The 18,438-nt window shown below is 37.4% G+C and overlaps 1 protein-coding gene across 1 annotated transcript in view; it reads left to right on the top strand.

Moving 5' to 3' along the window:
• The window catches only part of LOC124789455 (folylpolyglutamate synthase, mitochondrial-like), a 129,274-nt gene that overhangs the window by 69,821 nt on the left and 41,015 nt on the right, over positions 1 to 18,438 (top strand). The window contains exons 5-6 of the mRNA XM_047256817.1: positions 4,914 to 5,050; positions 11,526 to 11,709. Of these exons, the coding sequence (XP_047112773.1) occupies positions 4,914 to 5,050; positions 11,526 to 11,709 (321 nt within the window). The remainder of the gene's footprint in view (positions 1 to 4,913; positions 5,051 to 11,525; positions 11,710 to 18,438) is intronic.

Genomic DNA, 18,438 nt, shown 5'->3' with positions numbered 1-18,438 from the left:
TGTGATTGACGCGGTCAACGGCCTATGCAGAAAATGCCAGTAGCCTCTAATGAGTTAAGTACATTCTCATTGTATGTGAATATAGCTTTTTCTATATCAGAGCCCTTAAGGAACCCAAACTGTGACTTTGACGGTATATTATTTGCAGTCAGATGGGCTTGAACACAACCTTTTCAAATATTTTTCAAAAAGCCAGCAAAAGTGAAATTGGTCAGTAGTTCAAAGGTATTTTGCTGTCCTCCTCCTTGTAAAGAGGCTTAACTTCAGCATATTTTAGTCAGTCTGGAAAGGTTCTGCTGATAAGAGATTGATTACACAAATAACTTAAAATAGAACTCAACCAACATGAACACTTTTTAATTAACTTCATTGACACATTATCATAACTTTGATTTTAAGGATTTTATGGTGGATGCTATTTCTTTGGGAGTAGTTAGTGTCATTTCCATTTCACAGAAGTTATTTGTAGGGACTGGTCTCTGATATTCCACTGCACTGTGCACTGAACCTGATAAGCCCAAACTGTCAGTTATGGAGACAAAGTATTTGTTTAAGAGGTTTACAGCACTATATGCATTTGTTACCAATGTCTCCTTAATTTTTAGAGGTATCTGTTCCTCTTTCTTTCTGGCCCCACCTGTCTCTGTCTTCACTAGATCCCATGTAGTTTTTATTATGTTGTCTGGTGTAATTAGTTTTTTCTCATAATGAAGCTGCTTAGATTTCTTGATTACTTGCTTCAATATTTTGCAATATTCTTTGTAATGTGTTACAATGCTGACATCAGAGCTGTTTGTAGACAGTAGATACAGTCTCCATTTTGTCTCACATGATATCTCTGTTCTTTGTGTAATCCATGGTTTATTTGTTTGCATCTGTTTGATTTGAGTTACCTGTGAGAGAAAACAATTTTCAAATGAGGAAGTTCATAGTTGTTTTGTAATATGACTACTTTTTCCCTAAATTTGTCTACAAAGATATTATTAATAGCAGTCTTTGAGCATTTACATACCATGGTTGCAAAGTTAACAGCAGGAATGAAATCAAATGATAGCGTTATTGATTGCAATGAATGTTCATTGGCAGAAATTTCAATAAATCCACATTAAAATCACTAGCGACCACTATTTCCTTGTTTTTTACTGTAAGGTGTGATGACAGAGCTTCCAGATTTTTTATAAAGAGGTTAAAGTTTCCTGAAGGTGCTCTGTATATACTTACTATTATGCAGGACTTATTGTGAAATGCTGCTTCTGTTGCACAAGCTTTTAAGTGCTGCTGTGAGCAAAATTTAATAATATCAATATTCTTGAAAGTAAAACGGTTTCTGACAGATGTGGCAGCTCCTCTTTTCTCCATGTTTTCTCTACAGAAGTAAGAGGCTAACTTAAATCTTGTAACATTTAACATATCTACACCAGTGGTCACATAATGCTCAGAGAGGCAGAGCATATTAAACTGGTTTGCCCAACTCTTAATTCTTCAATACAAATCATGGTAAGCGACTCATTAAGCTTACCCCTCAGTCCTCAGATATTCTGATGCAATAAGGGTAACTAATTTTGTGCACTGGCTGAATTACAACTGGATGAACCTAATTTTTCTGTCAATTTCTGAACATTTCCAGTTTTGGTTAGGAGCTGCTTTCATGAATTGTGTACATTAAAATTTGCTTTCTGGCTGCCTGTTTTAACAATGTGAATGTCGTTTTCAACATGTCTCTGAACATCTTTTGGTCCTGCCCTTCATACCCTAAAAAATATGCTGTTCTGTCACTTGTAACCACTGTTTCTTTACTACATATGCTATGCCCCCCCCTCCCCACCTTAAGTTATTTGCTATTAGCCAAGACAGTTTTCCCGTCTCTTTCCTGTTGAGGTGAAGGCCATGCCTAATATCATCGAACTACTGATAGTCAGTCAACAGGAACCACACCGATATGAAACGCCATACCTGATCCAAGCAGCCATTCCACCTCTAAATTAATTCTCCTAACAGAAGAGTTTAAATGAGGCTGGTCATGGTGCCTCTGAACAGATACAAGGCCAACACCAGTATGTCTTGTTGCTGAAGGTATCTTTACTAGGTCACTTTCAGTCTAATACTTAGTGTTCCTGTCTGAGCTGCTGTCTGCCCCATCCGCTATTACCATGGCATCTTCCTTTGTGAAGTCTTTGCAAAGTGAACCTGCATCCTCTATCTTATGAACTTATGACCTGGTAAGCTGACCCTACGTCATCCTGCAACAGTTGACCAACATCTCTACCATCCGAATTACCTAACAACAAAACGTTCTTTTTTTTTCATATCTTTTTCTGACTTTTTATTTCTCACTTTTCAAAAGTTTGTTGTGTCTTGTCTACTCCTACATCTACTTGGGGCTCATCAGTTTCCAACTGTGGCAACAAATCAAACATGTTTTTCACATTAACAACAAAACTGTCTGAGAATGCTCTATTCCTATTTCTTCTGTAACCTGTTGCCACTTCCCACCTCTTTTCTCTTCTCCCCCATTAATCTTTCCGGATCTTATTTTGCCTTATCTAGTTCCACCTGAAGGTCAGCAGTCTCCTCCTCCTGTTCCACTATCTGCCTATCTCTATAGCAAATCCTACAAAACCTATAAGCCTTGTTTATCTCTCTAATTCCCACACCACTACAGTCACCCACTGCAACAATCCTCACACCACACCCCAGAACTAACAGTTCTATGCAAATCATACACTTCTCACTCATGCCAAACAAATTTCAGCTTTAGTCTAAAGTAAACAAGACTAACTTCCTGGTCTACTCAATTAATATCTTAAATTTCTTAGAAAGTTCAGGCCTAAAGTTTGGATACTAATTCAAAACTTCAATAGAAATGGAAACAATTAAGTCTGTATTGTCTGTGATGAAACAAAAGTAAACAAAGAAGTAAGCCTACACTATATGAACTTTGCACTTATTTATAAACTTTTTCACTTTGACTATCTACTATAGTGTCAAAGAAAAATTAGAAATTTGTGTTCATCGTAAAAGAAAAAGACTATCATTACTTAATAAAACAGTTAGATTTCAGAGAAAAATTGTTTTTCAATCTCTTTGAGGATTTACTCTAGGTTTCGTTGCTTGTCTGTTTTAATATAGGTTTGATATTTTGTTGTGGCAAAAGTATCCTGTGAGTATATCCTTGTTGTATTTGGTGATGCTTTTAATAGCCAACGTCCTGGGCACTTTATTTACTGACTTTTTTTTTAATGTTATGGGACTGACCTAAGTTTAATAAACAACTGTGTTAAGTTGAGGTATAGTTTCAGTAATAGTCCACTTTATTACTCTATATTCGCATTTTTGTGCTATAGCTAATTACAATTTAAATCAAAGTTTTAATGACTAATGTCTAAATACTGATTGGAATGTTGAAATACCGTTGCATGCCAATGTTAGCACATGTTTCATGCTGAAGGCACTGTATATTCAGGAATATTGGTTTTGACAAAAGGACTAGTTCACTCCTATTACATTTGATGTAACACTATTTATTTTTGTTTTACAAATCATGGTGTAACATTTGCATAAACAAAGATGGAATAGCAGGTGAGCGTTTAGTGTATAATGAGGGTATAATGATGTTGCTGGAGTACTGGTGGTGCATTTTCCTAATCATTATTACCAAATGTATGGTTAAGTTACAATTGTGGACATTTGATGTGAACGTCAAAGGTTTATTTCAATTTATTTTTGTATTATTCGACTAATGTTCTTGAATGTTTTTAATGTCTTAAACATAATTGTAAATTCTGGGGTTAATACCTCACATCTAATGTTGTACATAATACTAAGAATAGGGGCATATGAATCTTCATATGATTACCATGAGTATAAGTAATATTTTCTCACATCTGTACCTGAAATACGCTGTGTAATTGTCCCTATAGAAGGGCACTAATGTTTTATATCTTGCTATTGTTTGCTTGTAACTCCTATTAGTATTTAAAGGCCACATTAATTTTTGAGTATAATTGTGACAGAAATAATTTTCAAAATATAATAACTGTTTTGTTTTCTGATCGGTAGCAATAACATATTGATGTTGATGATGGTACCTCGATTACTGATGATACAAAGATTGTAGGCCAAAGATTGTATCTTTGATGTGTAGTTGTAATGCATCACTCTTCAGAATGTTACCATGGTTACTTTGTGGGATTCCTGCTAAACATTTTTGCCTAATGGTTGTTACACACAGGGCCCATAGAAGGCCTCGCACATATCCTTATACATTAATAGCTTATTTTCTTTTTTCTCAGTTTTAAGTTTTATGTTATGGTTTGATAAGACATATTTGTATTTTTGATATACGTATGGTCTGTAAGTAAATATTGTACACAAATAATTGTATTTAGACTTTATTTAATGTGTTTTATGGCCATTGACTGACAGTGATGTAGGCTGGGGACGCTGGGCAGAGCTTCCACTATTTAAGCGATGTAAATTGCTTGTCATGCAACAGTGGTTATATGCCACCTAGCAGACTCCCATGGGTACAGCTGTCTATTTGCTATTTTTTTATTTTTGTGCTTGTAGTTTACATTCCTCTAAGTACATTCATGTTAATCTCATCACAGAATAAGCAGTTGGATGATAACTAGAACAGTGATCGAATTCAGTCACTAGAAAATTCATAAACATCTTTATGTGGTTGGAACTGTTTTATTATATAAAATTTTTGTATTCCTTTTAGTTACTTTGTGTATTCAGTAACTCTCAGAAATGCATATACATGAGGTTACACTGGAAACAAAATATCAGGTCTCCTGTAAGTGAATGTTTGAAGAGCCGTGTTTGTCTAATGCAAATGTGTCACTAAGTAATAAACATATATAACACTGTGACTGCACATTTTGAACTAAATGTATGAATGTTTTCAGGAAAGTGATACTGATATGCCACCCTACTTCAAATTCCTGACAATAATGGCATTTAATGTGTTCCTACATGAAAAGGTGGATGTAGCAATTGTTGAAGTCGGTATAGGTGGTGAATATGATTGTACTAATGTTTTAAGGTAAGTCCTACCAGTTGTAAATATTTCTTTTCTCTAGCAATATTATGAAGAGGATAGTTGCTACTCACTATGTAGCGGAGATGCTGAGTCGCAGATAGGCACAACAAAAAGCCTGTCACAGAATAAGCTTTCAGCCAACAAAGCCTTTGTCAAAAATAGACCCCCCCCCCCCCCCCCCACACACACACGTGTTTTGGTACTCAAAAATAGCCTTGATTGCCTGACTGGGCAGATTAACCTTAAATGCGAACAATTACGATATTTACAATACTATCATCTCTGTTTTTAGCAACTACCTATGTCATTAAAATTGTAATGCGTGCACACACACACACACACACACACACACACACACGTATGTGAATATTTACTATAAATATTTATTTATGTTATATCATCACACCAACAGCTTGTACCCCTTGTCAGCTTGAAACTATATGTACATCAACTACTGGCACAAATTGTACACCATCTGCATATTTTAAAGCGTTAACCAATGTATAAGCCCAATCTTTAAGCAGTTATTACATGTTACAGATGTAATCTTAAGACCCCTTGCTTTGTAATGTTTGCTCTCATACAATCACTCTTTCCACCCTATCTCCCTCTCACTTTCTCTTTCTCTTTTTCTCCCTCTGTCTCTTCCCCAATCCCTTACTTCATGGCTCATACCCCTGTAATAGACCTAGATGCAAGACCTGTCCCATACATCCTCCTACCACCACCTACTCCATTCCGGTCACTGACATCACCAATCCCATCAAAGACTGCTTCACAGCCTGTGCCATATGGATCCTTCCCACCAACACCAGCTTTTCTGAATTGTGCAGGTGGAAACTTTCCCTGCAAGACACTCTACGTTCCTATAACCCTCCTGGCCTCAACCTTCATTAGTCACTGTCCTCGCCCATCCAGCCCCCTCCCTGTTCCCATTCCAGCACAACACAGCCGCCATTTCACCACCACACCCAGTCTTTTAATTTCTTTTATTTCTCTCCTTTCCGCTACTTACCGTCTCCCCCCTCCGCACCTTCTCTCCTGCCCTCCGTCTAAACTGCAATACTTGACTGTCCGCCACTCCCACCATACTATCCCTCCCCGCCCCAGCCTCCTCCTTACCCCCACCCAGTCGCCACTCCCGTCATGCACTGGTGCTGCTGTTCACGATGTGGTCTCAGCTCTCTGAGACTGCAGATGTTGCATTTATGTGTGTGCAAGTTACGTTTGTGTGTGTGTGTGTGTGTGTGTGTGTGTGTGTGTGTGTGTGTGTGTGTGTGTATGTGTATGTGTGTCTACTGCTGACAAAGGCCTTAAAGGCCAAAAGCTTTAATTGTGTGAATCTTTTTATTGTGCCTATCGCTACTCAGCATCTCTGCTATATGGTGAGTAGCAACTTTCCTTCTCTGGTATTGTCTCTAGCCTTTCATGTCTATCTATGAATCCCAACCAAAATTGTTATTTGTGTATAATTTTACCACTTTAGCCTGTATGCTTATTGTACTTAAAGTTTGTAACATTTCACCTGATTGTATAAACGAGTATGAAGTTTAAACTATTCTGAGTTGTCAAAATCGGATTTATATACCACTTGAAGTATTTATTCCAACCCATGTATTCGACACCTCAAAACAAACACCTCCAAATCCTTTAAAATTTATTCTGTAATAATGTTGTTATTATGTATATTCTTTGCTCTTTGTTATAATGTTTTCTCTTCTGCTATACAATCCTTGCTCCCAATAGTTTCCATACGCTACATTTGCTTACAATATATGACAGTATACATGTGATGTTTTAAGACAGTGAAAGGTACCTGTGACCACTGTTTACCGTTATATGTACGTTTAATTTTTTGACAAAAGAAACCCAAAACCATGTTCTGAAATAGTGTTTTGTTTCTCCACTAGACAGTGCCATAAGTTTCTCCAAAAAATCATAACACAACACACACACAAATGTCATACTAACAAATGTAAATCCACCTGATTATGGAGGTTTAAACCTTTGAAACACATCATGGAGATAAATAAACAGTGACTGGTAACAGTATACTTGTTGTTCCATTTAATGTCAATAACAGTCACAGTAAAGCCTAACCTAAAATGTTCGCATAAAGGAAAAAAAACCTGATGTGATATAGGAGACATTCAAATCTCTCTGTTCCCACCTTCTGGATTCAACTTGCATTAGTCACCTCCATCGCAGCCCCTACAGTTTCTTCTTACTTTCTTTTTTTTTGCCATTCCTCCTCCTTCTCAGGTCGTCTTTTTACGTGGCTTAAGACAAATCTGATGATCTGCTGGTGAAAGTGGGGTATGTTAGATCCCCCAATGAGTTAGGTAAGTTGAGAATTTGAAAAAGAGAAATGGATCAGTTGAAGTTGAATATAGTGGGAGTTAGTGAAGTGTGGTGGCAGGAATAAAATTCATTACGGCTGCTAGTACTGGATTATCAGCATCAAATCATACAGGGGTAATGCAGAAGCCGGTCTAATAATGTATAAGAAAATCGGTATATGGATGGACTATATTGAATAGCATAATAACTGAATTATCATAGCAAAGGTAGACATGGAGCCAACTCCACCATGTAGTAAAAGTATATATGGCTACTAGTTCTGCCAGTAGAGATATTGAACACATATGTTGTGAAATAAAAGAAATTATTCAGTAAAATAAGGAAGAGAACCATATAATTGGGGTGAGGGACTGCATTTTGATAGCAGGAGGAGGAGAAGTGGTAGAACAACAAGGCTGTGTGTGGAAGGAGGTATGAAAGGGGCAGCCACGCGACAGAATTATGCACAGGGCGTAGCTAGCACTTGGGTCAAGAATTATAAAAGAAGGTTTATATCTAGAAAAGACCTAGGGGCACCAGGAGATATCAGACATATTATGTAATGCTGAGATAGAGATTTCTAAAACTGATTTTAAACTGCTAAACACTTACAGGAGCAGATGTGGACACTGACTATAATTTATTGCTCATGAACTGAGATTAAAACTGAAGAAATTGCGGAGGTTATGAGACCTGGATTTGAAAGGACCACTTGGAGTGTTTCAAAGGGAACATTGGTCAATGATTGACTGAAGCATTGTGTAACTGAAACTACTTCAAAAAACAAATATGTGACAAGTCAAAAAGTGAAGGCAAGGTATTTGGATTTTTTTAAAAACTACATTGCAATGGTCCATCTTTTGACAAGCTTCCTAATTCTGTACTGGCAGAAGTTCTGTGCCATTGTGTGTATCCACTCGTGTACCACCTCCACAACCTCAGCAACTTGGATTCACACAAAGGTTCATACAAGTAATCCTCCACGATACCAGAAAGGTGCATATCACTTGGAGTGAGGTCAGGGCTGTACTGTTGGTGATACAGCACCTCACAACCAAGATTTTAAATGCCTTGGGTCGTTTTTCCACCTGTGTGAGGATGGGAATCATCCTGAGGCAAAGTCACACCATCTGAAAGCTTCCCCTCTTCTCTTCATTTTGATTTTGCTTCTCAGATCTCACAGTAGTTTACAGTAGCAGTTACCAATCACTAACTGACCTTTGAGAGTGTAATGTATCATAACTGATCATTTCATAACCTGAAACACTGTGATCAACTTTCCTGCAGAAGTTTGGCCTTAGAACTTTTTTTTTAGGTGAAGATTGATGAAATGATCAGATGGCATTAGTTGAAACTGGATGTTTTCATATCATGCTCTGCCAGTTACTCTGTAGTTCATAGTGATAGACCCACGTCTCATCAGTGATGACCACGTGAATGAGAAAGACTTATTTCTCTTCAGAGCACGTTGAAAGTGGCGAGATTACATTCCTCTTTGTTTGTGCTTGTCTGTCAAAGTGGTAGCAAATGCAGACAAATTTTTCAATACTTCAGAGATTGTTGGGTGAGTGAAAATACTGTACTGTGGGTAATGTTCAGTTAATGTGCAATATCATCAGTTCTGGCACAATGGGCATCACTAATCATTTGCTTAGGTATGTCAGTTCAATGTTCCTGACCATTTTCGAAATGGATGACCCATCTGAAGGCTTTTCATTCCAAACAGATACTTTAATTGTTAAAGCGGTGTAGTCACTAGTAAATGTTTTGTTCACTAAGACAGCTATCACCAGTCTACAGTCCCATTCTACAAACAATCTGCTTCTTTAGTCCTTTCAGAGTACAGAAAATGAATCAGTCCAGTCATATTGACACTGTCGGTATAAAGAGAGAGATTGGTGATAATGATGTAACCCACCAGGATAGCTATATATGTTAGCATAATAGGCAGGTGCACTGGCACTGCATCAAATCACCCCATTGGACTAACAATGAGGGCTGATGTGCTGGTCAGCCTGTATATGGCTTTGAAGCAGTTTCCCACATCTGACTACATGAATACTGAGCTGGCACTCAAGGCCCCCCTCACTTACACAATTCAGTAACATTCAGAAAACATTCTCTCTCTTACACTTGAATAACACTATATCCAAACAATTGGGGTACAGATATTTGATCCTGCGAATAGGGGTGGGGTGAGGCGGGGGCCGCGGGTGGTGGTTAATGGGGTGGTGACAGGAATGGCATCTGGCCACCCCTTAAATTAATCATGCCAAATCCAATAGACAATGATTACTGAAGTTTATAAATCTATTGGGAGGGCTAGAAGAGTTTTTATGCTTGAAAAAGTCAAGAAGTAGTTGTTAGTTCCCTACTTAGATTGTGGAAGAACATCATTTAATTTAAATATGCTGGATGCAGAGGACTTACGGGCAAAGTTTAAAGTGATTGTAAATCATGCTCTTGAGAAGTACATTCCAAGTAAGTATATTAAGGATGGAAAAGGGCCACAATGGGTAATAACAAAATTCAGAAAATTCTGAGGAATCTGAGATTGTTGCATTCCTGGTTCAAAAAGGATGCTGAAATGTCTACAGGCAAAAGTTAGTAGCAGCTTGTGTCTCTATAAAAATAATGATGCACCTCCATACTTAAGCGATAGATCCTGGTGAGAACCTGAGAAAATTCTAGTCCTACATAGTCAGTAAATGGGTCAAAGGCTTCTACTCACTCATTTGTTGACCAGTCTGGTGTGGCAATTGAAGGCTGGCAAAGCAAAGACAAAGTTTCAAAATTTACATTTAAAAAAATAATACATACAGGGGTATCGTATGGACGTACCGTTGTTGGAATGTCATACAGAATCCCATGTGGAGGACATAGGAATCCCTGATGTTAAGAATCAGTTGAAAGATTTGGAAAGAAATAAGTTACTAGGTCTGGATGGAATCCTAATTTGCTCTTGTGGAGGTCACTCTTCGACATTGGCCCCTTAATTGACTTTCTTTCATCACAAATTCCCTCCCAGTGCAGAGTTTCAAGTACTTGGAAAAAACCACTAGTGACTCCTGCACACAAGAAGGGTATAAGAAAGGACCTGTAAAATTACGGAATATACTTACCATTGATTTGCTGCAGAGTTCTTGAGCATATTCGAAGTCTGAATATAATAAATATCCTTAAAGCGGAAAAGCTTCAGTGTGCAAATCAGCTCAGATTTAGAAAGCATCATTCGTGCAAGACTTAGCTTTACCTTTTCTTACACATTGTCCTGCAAATCATGGATGAAGGTAACAGGCAGAGTCAGTATTTCTAGATTCGAAGAAAGTGTCTGACACAGTGCCCAATTGCAGACTGTTGACAAAGGTTTGAGCATACAGATTAGGTTCCCACATATTTGAATGGCTCGGAGACTTTGTAAGTATCGGAACCCAGTACATTGTACTTCACAACAAGTGTTCATCAGGGACAAGGGTATCATCAGGAGTGCACCAGGGAAGTGTGATAGGACCACTTTTGTTTTCTATATACCTAAATGATATGACAAATAGTATGAGAATAGTAAATAAAAATTGAAGAAAAAATATTGAAAAGTTTAAGAATTAAAAAATGCAATTGGTGGTAGAAATTTTTGGAAATTTTTATTCATCACAGTTGCAGTGTTCCACATGCATAATGGCTAAATGTTTTATTTGGTGTAACGTTACAAAGTGACGTGAAACGGGGCAAGTAGTTGGGGTTGGCTGTTGGAGGATGAATGGTCGACTTCAGTTTATTCGGAAAATTTTAGGACAATGTAGCACATTTGTAACAGACCGCATATAGAAAACTAGTGTGACCCATTCTTGAATTCTGCTAGAGTGCTTGGGATCCTTTCCAGGTTTGATTAAAGAAACACACTGAAGCAATTCAGGGGTGTACTGCTTGGACTGTTATTGGCAGGTTTGCTCAACATATGAGTGTTAGAGATGCTTTGTGAGCCCAAATGAGAATCCCAGGTATGAAAATGACATTCATTTTGCAAAACACTATTGAGAAATTTAGAGCTAACTTGTGTATAACATTGAAACAGTGTTTTCGTACAATATCAGTTTTGCATCACGATTATAATCAACCAATCACAATTCGTTATTTTCAGGAAGGTCCAAGCAGTAGGTATTACTTCTCTTGGTCTTGATCATACAAGCCTGTTGGGAGATACTCTGGAGAAGATTGCTTGGCAAAAGGCAGGAATTATGAAAGAAGGTGCGGTTGCTGTGACGGTGCCTGGGCAACCACACGAAACCATAAGGGTATTGCAGGCGCGGGCAGAAGAGAAGCGGGTAAGTTAGCACACTTGTAGTTTCCATATTCTTTTGTCTTGGAATCTCCATTCTATTTACTGGCAGACCTGTATGAAGAATTGCTTTAGGGTCACCAACCAGTTGGACAGTTCCCTTCATGTGTGCTATAGTTTGACAAATGACCATGCCACCTTATCAGGTGGGAATTTGGGAATTTTTCCAGTTTTTCTCTATAAATTTTTTGCCCTACATCTTACAACAACAAGCATTCAGACATTTCTTGTAGAGCGCAAAATTTTCTACAATTTGCACCAGTCAAACGTATGTTTACACTATGCTGCCAAGAATACCGTGCTTCAAAGGAATGGCAGAATGCTCAGGTTAACATAAACTTAAGCAAAAAGGACAGGTTTTAGATTTATAATTTTAATATTAGAACTTTTTTTTAAAAAAGGGTCATGGTAGGTCTCTGTAATGGTCAGTGTGTAACATGAAGACCTAACCCTAGTTGGATACTCATTTCTGTAAAGCTGTCCAAAAAGTCACAAAACACAGGTTTTTTGCGGTAGACACTTCTAATGGCCAAAGCTTCACAACTGCCAGAACATCATCCATTTCTAATACCAGCTGATAGTATATTTTAAAAGTGAGAAGTATTACAAAGGAAAAGAATATGTAAAAGCGTACAGAAGCTCACAAAATTTATGCTTTGACCTCATTGGCCCACATGCAAAGTCAAATTAGCCATCAGTTTCTTTCTCAGTGATGATGCTGTCAATTAGGGTTTCCCCTTCATTATAATCCCTCTCTGTATCCTCCTCATAAATGTCTGGCATGGGAGAATTCTCGAATGCATGGCCACAACAATGTTTGGCAATTGCTGAGTACTGGAGTTCTGCTTTTTTGCAGTTACAGTTCCTTGTTCTACACCCTTTCATCCTTTCGCAGGAAATGATTTTCAGTAAGGAATCTGAAGTTGCATTTTGCATTTTGTTATGGTGATCACCCCTTCTCTTGTTAGTGTCCAGTCACGAACTGATGGAATTCTTCATTTTGCTCCAGATTTAGAAAACTGTCCAGGGTATCTCTGTTCATATCTCCACCCTACAATGTCACAAGAAGCCTTCCTCATGCTTCAGAAATGACTATTCAAAAGTACAAAGACAGGCGTGGTAGGGTTTTTGTCATAAATGGTGCCAACTTTTGTATTCTCTTGTCCAAAGGGAATTCTACTAGTGTCACACTTGCTTGATATGTGAGGGGAAAGAATATCCGAACAAGTACAGAATGCTGGGAGTCAAATTGGACATCTTTCCCACTCTTTTGGAAATAGGGCTAAAACCATCAGCAGTACCGGGATATGTGTCTTCATCTGTGATGGCAACACAATCATATGCAGCAGTGTATGGGATAGTGATGTTCATTATCATCACTCTGACTACTTCTTGCAATTTTTGGAAGTGTACTGTTCCTTCAAAGCTCTCTCTCTTTGTAAGTATTTATTATAAGATTGTGATTAACCAATGTAAATTATAGAAAATTTTACAGTATACAAGATAGGTCTAAATGCTTTTTGTTGTGGAAAGCAAGGAGAAAAGCTATAGACAAAACACTGAAAAATGTGCCACAACTTTGCGGTTTTTCAGTTCCCTCTCTCCCCAAGCTAAGACACGGTTCTCAAGGTCAAAAACTGCTTGCACTTGGCAGCTGAACTGGGATATCCTGGCCAACAATGCCATACAATCATTTCATTTTTGCGTCACATGCTTACTGTGTAGGAACCATCACCGCAGAACCTTACGTAGAGAAGACAGTTGCTACTGTAGTAGTGGATATGATTGTAAAATAGCTTATCATATTACATTTTATTATTATGAGTAAAGGAGACCACTCGCTGAATAGCAGAAGCAGCCTGTTGTCAACAGGCACACACAAAAGAGAGAAGAAACATGCTCGCTTTTGGAATAAATTCTTTGGTTAAGTGGTTGGATACTACCCAGAACTATTTCTTTCATGAGTGATCATTTTTATTTGCCAGCTCCAGTGTTTGACCGTAATTATAATTTATTTATTGTATTGTTGCGTTCATGGTCATGTTAAAATGCTAAAATGGTTGTGTCAAGTAGAAATTGAAACTATCAGTGAATGTTGGTTGCTGGAAAACAAGTGACTATTGAGAAACTAAATAAATCCGTATGTAGTGTAGATTGCAAAATACTATGTCAACATCGTTTCCCAACTCCATCTTCTCAGACATGGTGCACAAATGCTTAACATTTCTTCATATTATTATATAATATATGGTCCGTAATATCTTCTCAGTTTTAGCTCGTTTTTCCCTAACATAAATTCACTGTCTTTAGTCACAGTTTCATTGCCTTCCTTTGTGGTCTTTTCACTTGTACTTCTGTGTCGAAATACTTCATTGCTGTTCTACATTTCTGTATTTTCACAAATTGTCCATATCCCGCAAGCTTAATTAATAAGAAATGCATTCCCCTTTATTTCATTTTCCCCCTGTCTTTCTCAGTCTTCTGAATTGGTCGGGCTGATGAATTTCTTTTCTGTGGCTATGAAGGTACATGTGTACCAGCCCATGGGTCATAACATGGTTACTTTAATTTCATTGGATACTTTGTTACCTTTCAGTAGATTTCACTTTGCTGTAGAAATGTGAGACCACTTTGTTCTCTCTCTCTCTCTCTCTCTCTCTCTCTCTCTCTCTCTGTGTGTGTGTGTGTGTGTGTGTGTGTGTGTGTGTGTGTGTGTGTGTGTGTGACACCTTTTTCTTGGGATCTGGTAGAGGTATGAAATTAAAATTTATGTCATATTATTAGGTCTGCAGTCCTGTTGTGGTATAGAAAATTTAAGCTTTTACATTAATGCAATCAAAAGATGCAGCTACTGGTTTTACATATTTTGATGCTCGCAAACTTGCTCATCGAAACTTATATGGTACCGCCTGTGAATCAAGAATTATGACTGTCCATTTGTTAAGACCCCTGTTTCTCAGGGATGGTTAGATATATCAAGCAGAAATTTGTCACATAATAAGGTCTATCATCCCTTTGCCGGACATCATGATGAAAACTGGGGATGTCAAAGAAACACCTTTAAACTTGATAGGTTTGATGAGGTGTGCAGAGTAGACAGCCTGGCAGTAGCTACTGCAAATCCAGGTTTTGGATCTTTTGCGTATGCACATCACAATCTAAGAGATCCTGTGACAGGTGGGTCATGTAAAAGGTATTGCTTAACCCATCAATCCCCAAAACTACTTTCTTGTTCTCGATTATGATGAAGTTGGATCAAAGTAGTTCATTTGAGAGTAGCAGTGTGTATCAGTGACAAAAATATTACTTTTTTAATTTTTACACAGATTTATTTTGTATATGGTAAAACGTACACCAGGCATTAATATTTACAATTTAGTAGCACAATGTAATTTTTTGTGTACCAAGGAAACAATGTTAAATCTTATTTTATTCATAGAAGACTGACATGTTACTGATTTCCCCATTTGTAATTCAGCCACTAATGGTATTGCGGGGAAAAATCCGTATGAAGCTGAACATCACATTATATCAGCAAAATTTTCTATGTTTTGCACAATTTTTACCTGAGATATTGTAAAAAAGAAGAATCTGGGGAAAGACCAACATTACATTTTATACAATGAAATTGCGTGCATTTTCCACAATTTTCATATCTCCATTGAGTGAGAATTTTGTCCGCTAGGTGTCCAGCATTCTCTCTGGGGATATAATTTGATACACCTTTTCTGGATCTTGACATGGGCTGTTGAGGTTTATCCATTTCTGGCAATTTAAATAGCTATGTTACAATACTCCATCAGAGCTCCAACAAATGTATGTTCTTCACCTTTCTATACAGCATCCACATACTGACGAGGTTACCATTAAGGCAGAATCTAACAAGCACCCAGTACTATTTCTTGGACCGGATCCTGATTCTATAGAAACCTCATTAAGTCTTTCACTGGTGCTTTCTTAATCCTACCTCTTAGGACAGTGCCAATGCAGTGAAACTCATGCAAGATCAGTGGTTCCAAGAGTTGTAGAGAGTTGTCAACAGTGATTGCAGCATGAGGAGGAAGAAACACTGCACAGAATTTTTCTATAATTGAAATTCCCAATGTTTTTTCTTCTTCCTTGTCACCAACACCAGTGTGTTGACTGAACTTCACAACCAAAGCTCTCATATGTTGCAAGGCACCATAATTTGTACCAGTAACAAATATGTTTTTCCCTGAATTGTTTCATCCTGTTATGCCCACAGCAGGGCTCCATGGCTTCGTCTAAAGAGAATATACATCCTAGTGGCTGAAAAAGTTACAAAAATATGGTGTTGAGGCATTTCAATTGAGGATCAATTTTGTAAGCTTTATTACTTGGATCTGTAGTTGTATAATCATTGAAATGCAGAAATCGATGGAGTTATTCAAACCTATTTCTGCTGAGTGAATTACTTACAGGTCTCCCAATACATTCTTTGAAATGCGACTGGATTGTAACCGGAAAGAATAAGAATTCCAGAATATTTGTATATCTCATCAACTGAAACTTGTATTTATAAATATCCTTTCAGAGCAGCATATTTCACTGTCTCTTTACAGATGGATTCCACAAATTTTTCGTTGAAACTTCTGTGAATATATCTACAGGTATCTTATGAGACTGTTTCATGTCAGACACAAAAAAAGGCTCTGATATATTATCCATGAAATCTACTTGACTGCCAACTTTCAGGGTATTCAGTTCCTTTGATATACACTTTCGTGGTATTGTTTTAGATTTCTTTGATTGTTCTGGTGTGTCGTTATACCCATTGTTGCTTTCTGTCACAGGCTCCACATCATCATTTCTGTTCCCGTCTGAAATGGCTTGTACTTCCATTGGCTGCAAATGAACTCCTTTATCAATATCACTGAAATAATGAGTCTTTTATCCTTACTAGGAGCATCATCACAATCAGAATCATTTCCATCACATGATGGAACGAGGACTAAATCCAGATCATCTCCTCATTCTACTTCACTGCAGATACTATCTTCATCACTGAGATTCTCAAGTATTTTTAGACACTCCTCTTCTGCATTAGAGGAATCATCTGAATTGTAATAGTATTTGTTTGACCTCCTAATAAAATATGCTACAAAAGGATCTAGCTTAAAACTTAAATTAAAAATTAAAAAAAAAAAACTGTTTTGCCCCTTTAAGTTTAATATAAGTAGTAATATTTTGATACAAGCATTGTTGCTTCAGGGGCTGCTAAGTAAATAAAAAACAAATTAGAAGTTAATAGCAGCTATCCTTTCTAGAACAGCATACTTTCATTATTGCTGGGTGTAAACCTATTCTGTTCAGCTTCATCTCTTCCAGTCCTGCATGACCCACCATCCAGACCTCAAACTAGCTAGTAAAGTTGTAATTACTTTTTGCGTAACATATACAAATAAATCCATCTTTAATTAGCTTAAATTGTTAAAGAATAGCATTACCTATTTATTTTATATCATATGACTTAGTTTCATCCATTAACCTGCCTGACAAGGCCTATGTCCTGCAGTGGTGTGATGATATCATACTAACTTATGCTTCCTTGAATTACGAATTGTGTAGTGTGCAGTTCATGGTGCACAGGGCTTGACCAAGTGCGGTGACCCAAATGGGCGGTTGCGTGATGGCAGGTGTCATTGATGGTTGTATCTATATTGCGAATTTTTCAGTGTAAATTAATTAAGACTTAGACTCAGTTATCTGATATTGTTGTTTCGATATTTACCAGGGAATATTTGCCTAGGCAGCATACATGTATTTAAATTTCATACTTTATTGTTTTTATATGTATTCTGTTTTTAAGTGGTTTTTTGTGTCAAGGCTTTTTAAATTTTAAATTTTAGTTTTGTTTAAACTTTATATTTTACTAGTAGACATGGTATGATGGACACACTATCCCCACATACATGGAAATACTTTTAATTCACACTTACATTGATTGACTGTATTTTAGTGTATATTTAGCAATGTAGGAAAAAGTAGATTGCTACTTATCATAATGATGACACATTAAGTTGCAGACAGACACAGTTAAGACACTTTCTCATAAGCTTGTGGCCACAGCCTTCTGACGAAGGCCACAGTTGTGCCTGTCTGCAACTTAACATGTCATGTTTACGGCGAGTAGCAATCTACCTTTTCCTACATTGTTGATACTCCAGCCTGGAGTTTCCATTGTTTGATTTAGCTAATTTATGTAACATAAGCAATAAGCAGTGGCAATAATTTTAAATCAAGTCAGAAGAAAGTGGGCTGCCAATTGCAATAGGCTTCCTAAACTGTTGGGACAAAATCATTTGATTTGGTACTGAATTGTAGACTTCAAAAAGAACTACAAAGACGGTTGCAAGAACATCTGTTTGTCTTTTACAGTTGATCCACAGTTTTCATTTTTTTCCATTCAAAAGACAAAAATCATCATTGTTAGTCAACTGTCAGAGATAAACATGTGTGCTGTCTTTCATAGTGTATATCAAGAGAGTACTCTGGTGGAAACATTTTTACATAATGTAGCTGATGAAATTTAAATGACTGAACAGACTTTCATGGGACAGAGCTAAGAACCATCATTGTTAAACCAGCGCGCTCTCTCTCTCTCTCTCTCTCTCTCTCTCTCTCACGCACACACACACACACACACACACACACACACACATACACATACACATACACGCATTAAGCTTGTAAC

This window comes from Schistocerca piceifrons, chromosome 3 (assembly GCF_021461385.2).
Source record: "Schistocerca piceifrons isolate TAMUIC-IGC-003096 chromosome 3, iqSchPice1.1, whole genome shotgun sequence".
NCBI classification, from domain to species: Eukaryota; Metazoa; Arthropoda; class Insecta; order Orthoptera; family Acrididae; genus Schistocerca; species Schistocerca piceifrons.
This window is presented reverse-complemented; position numbering and strand designations above follow the sequence as displayed.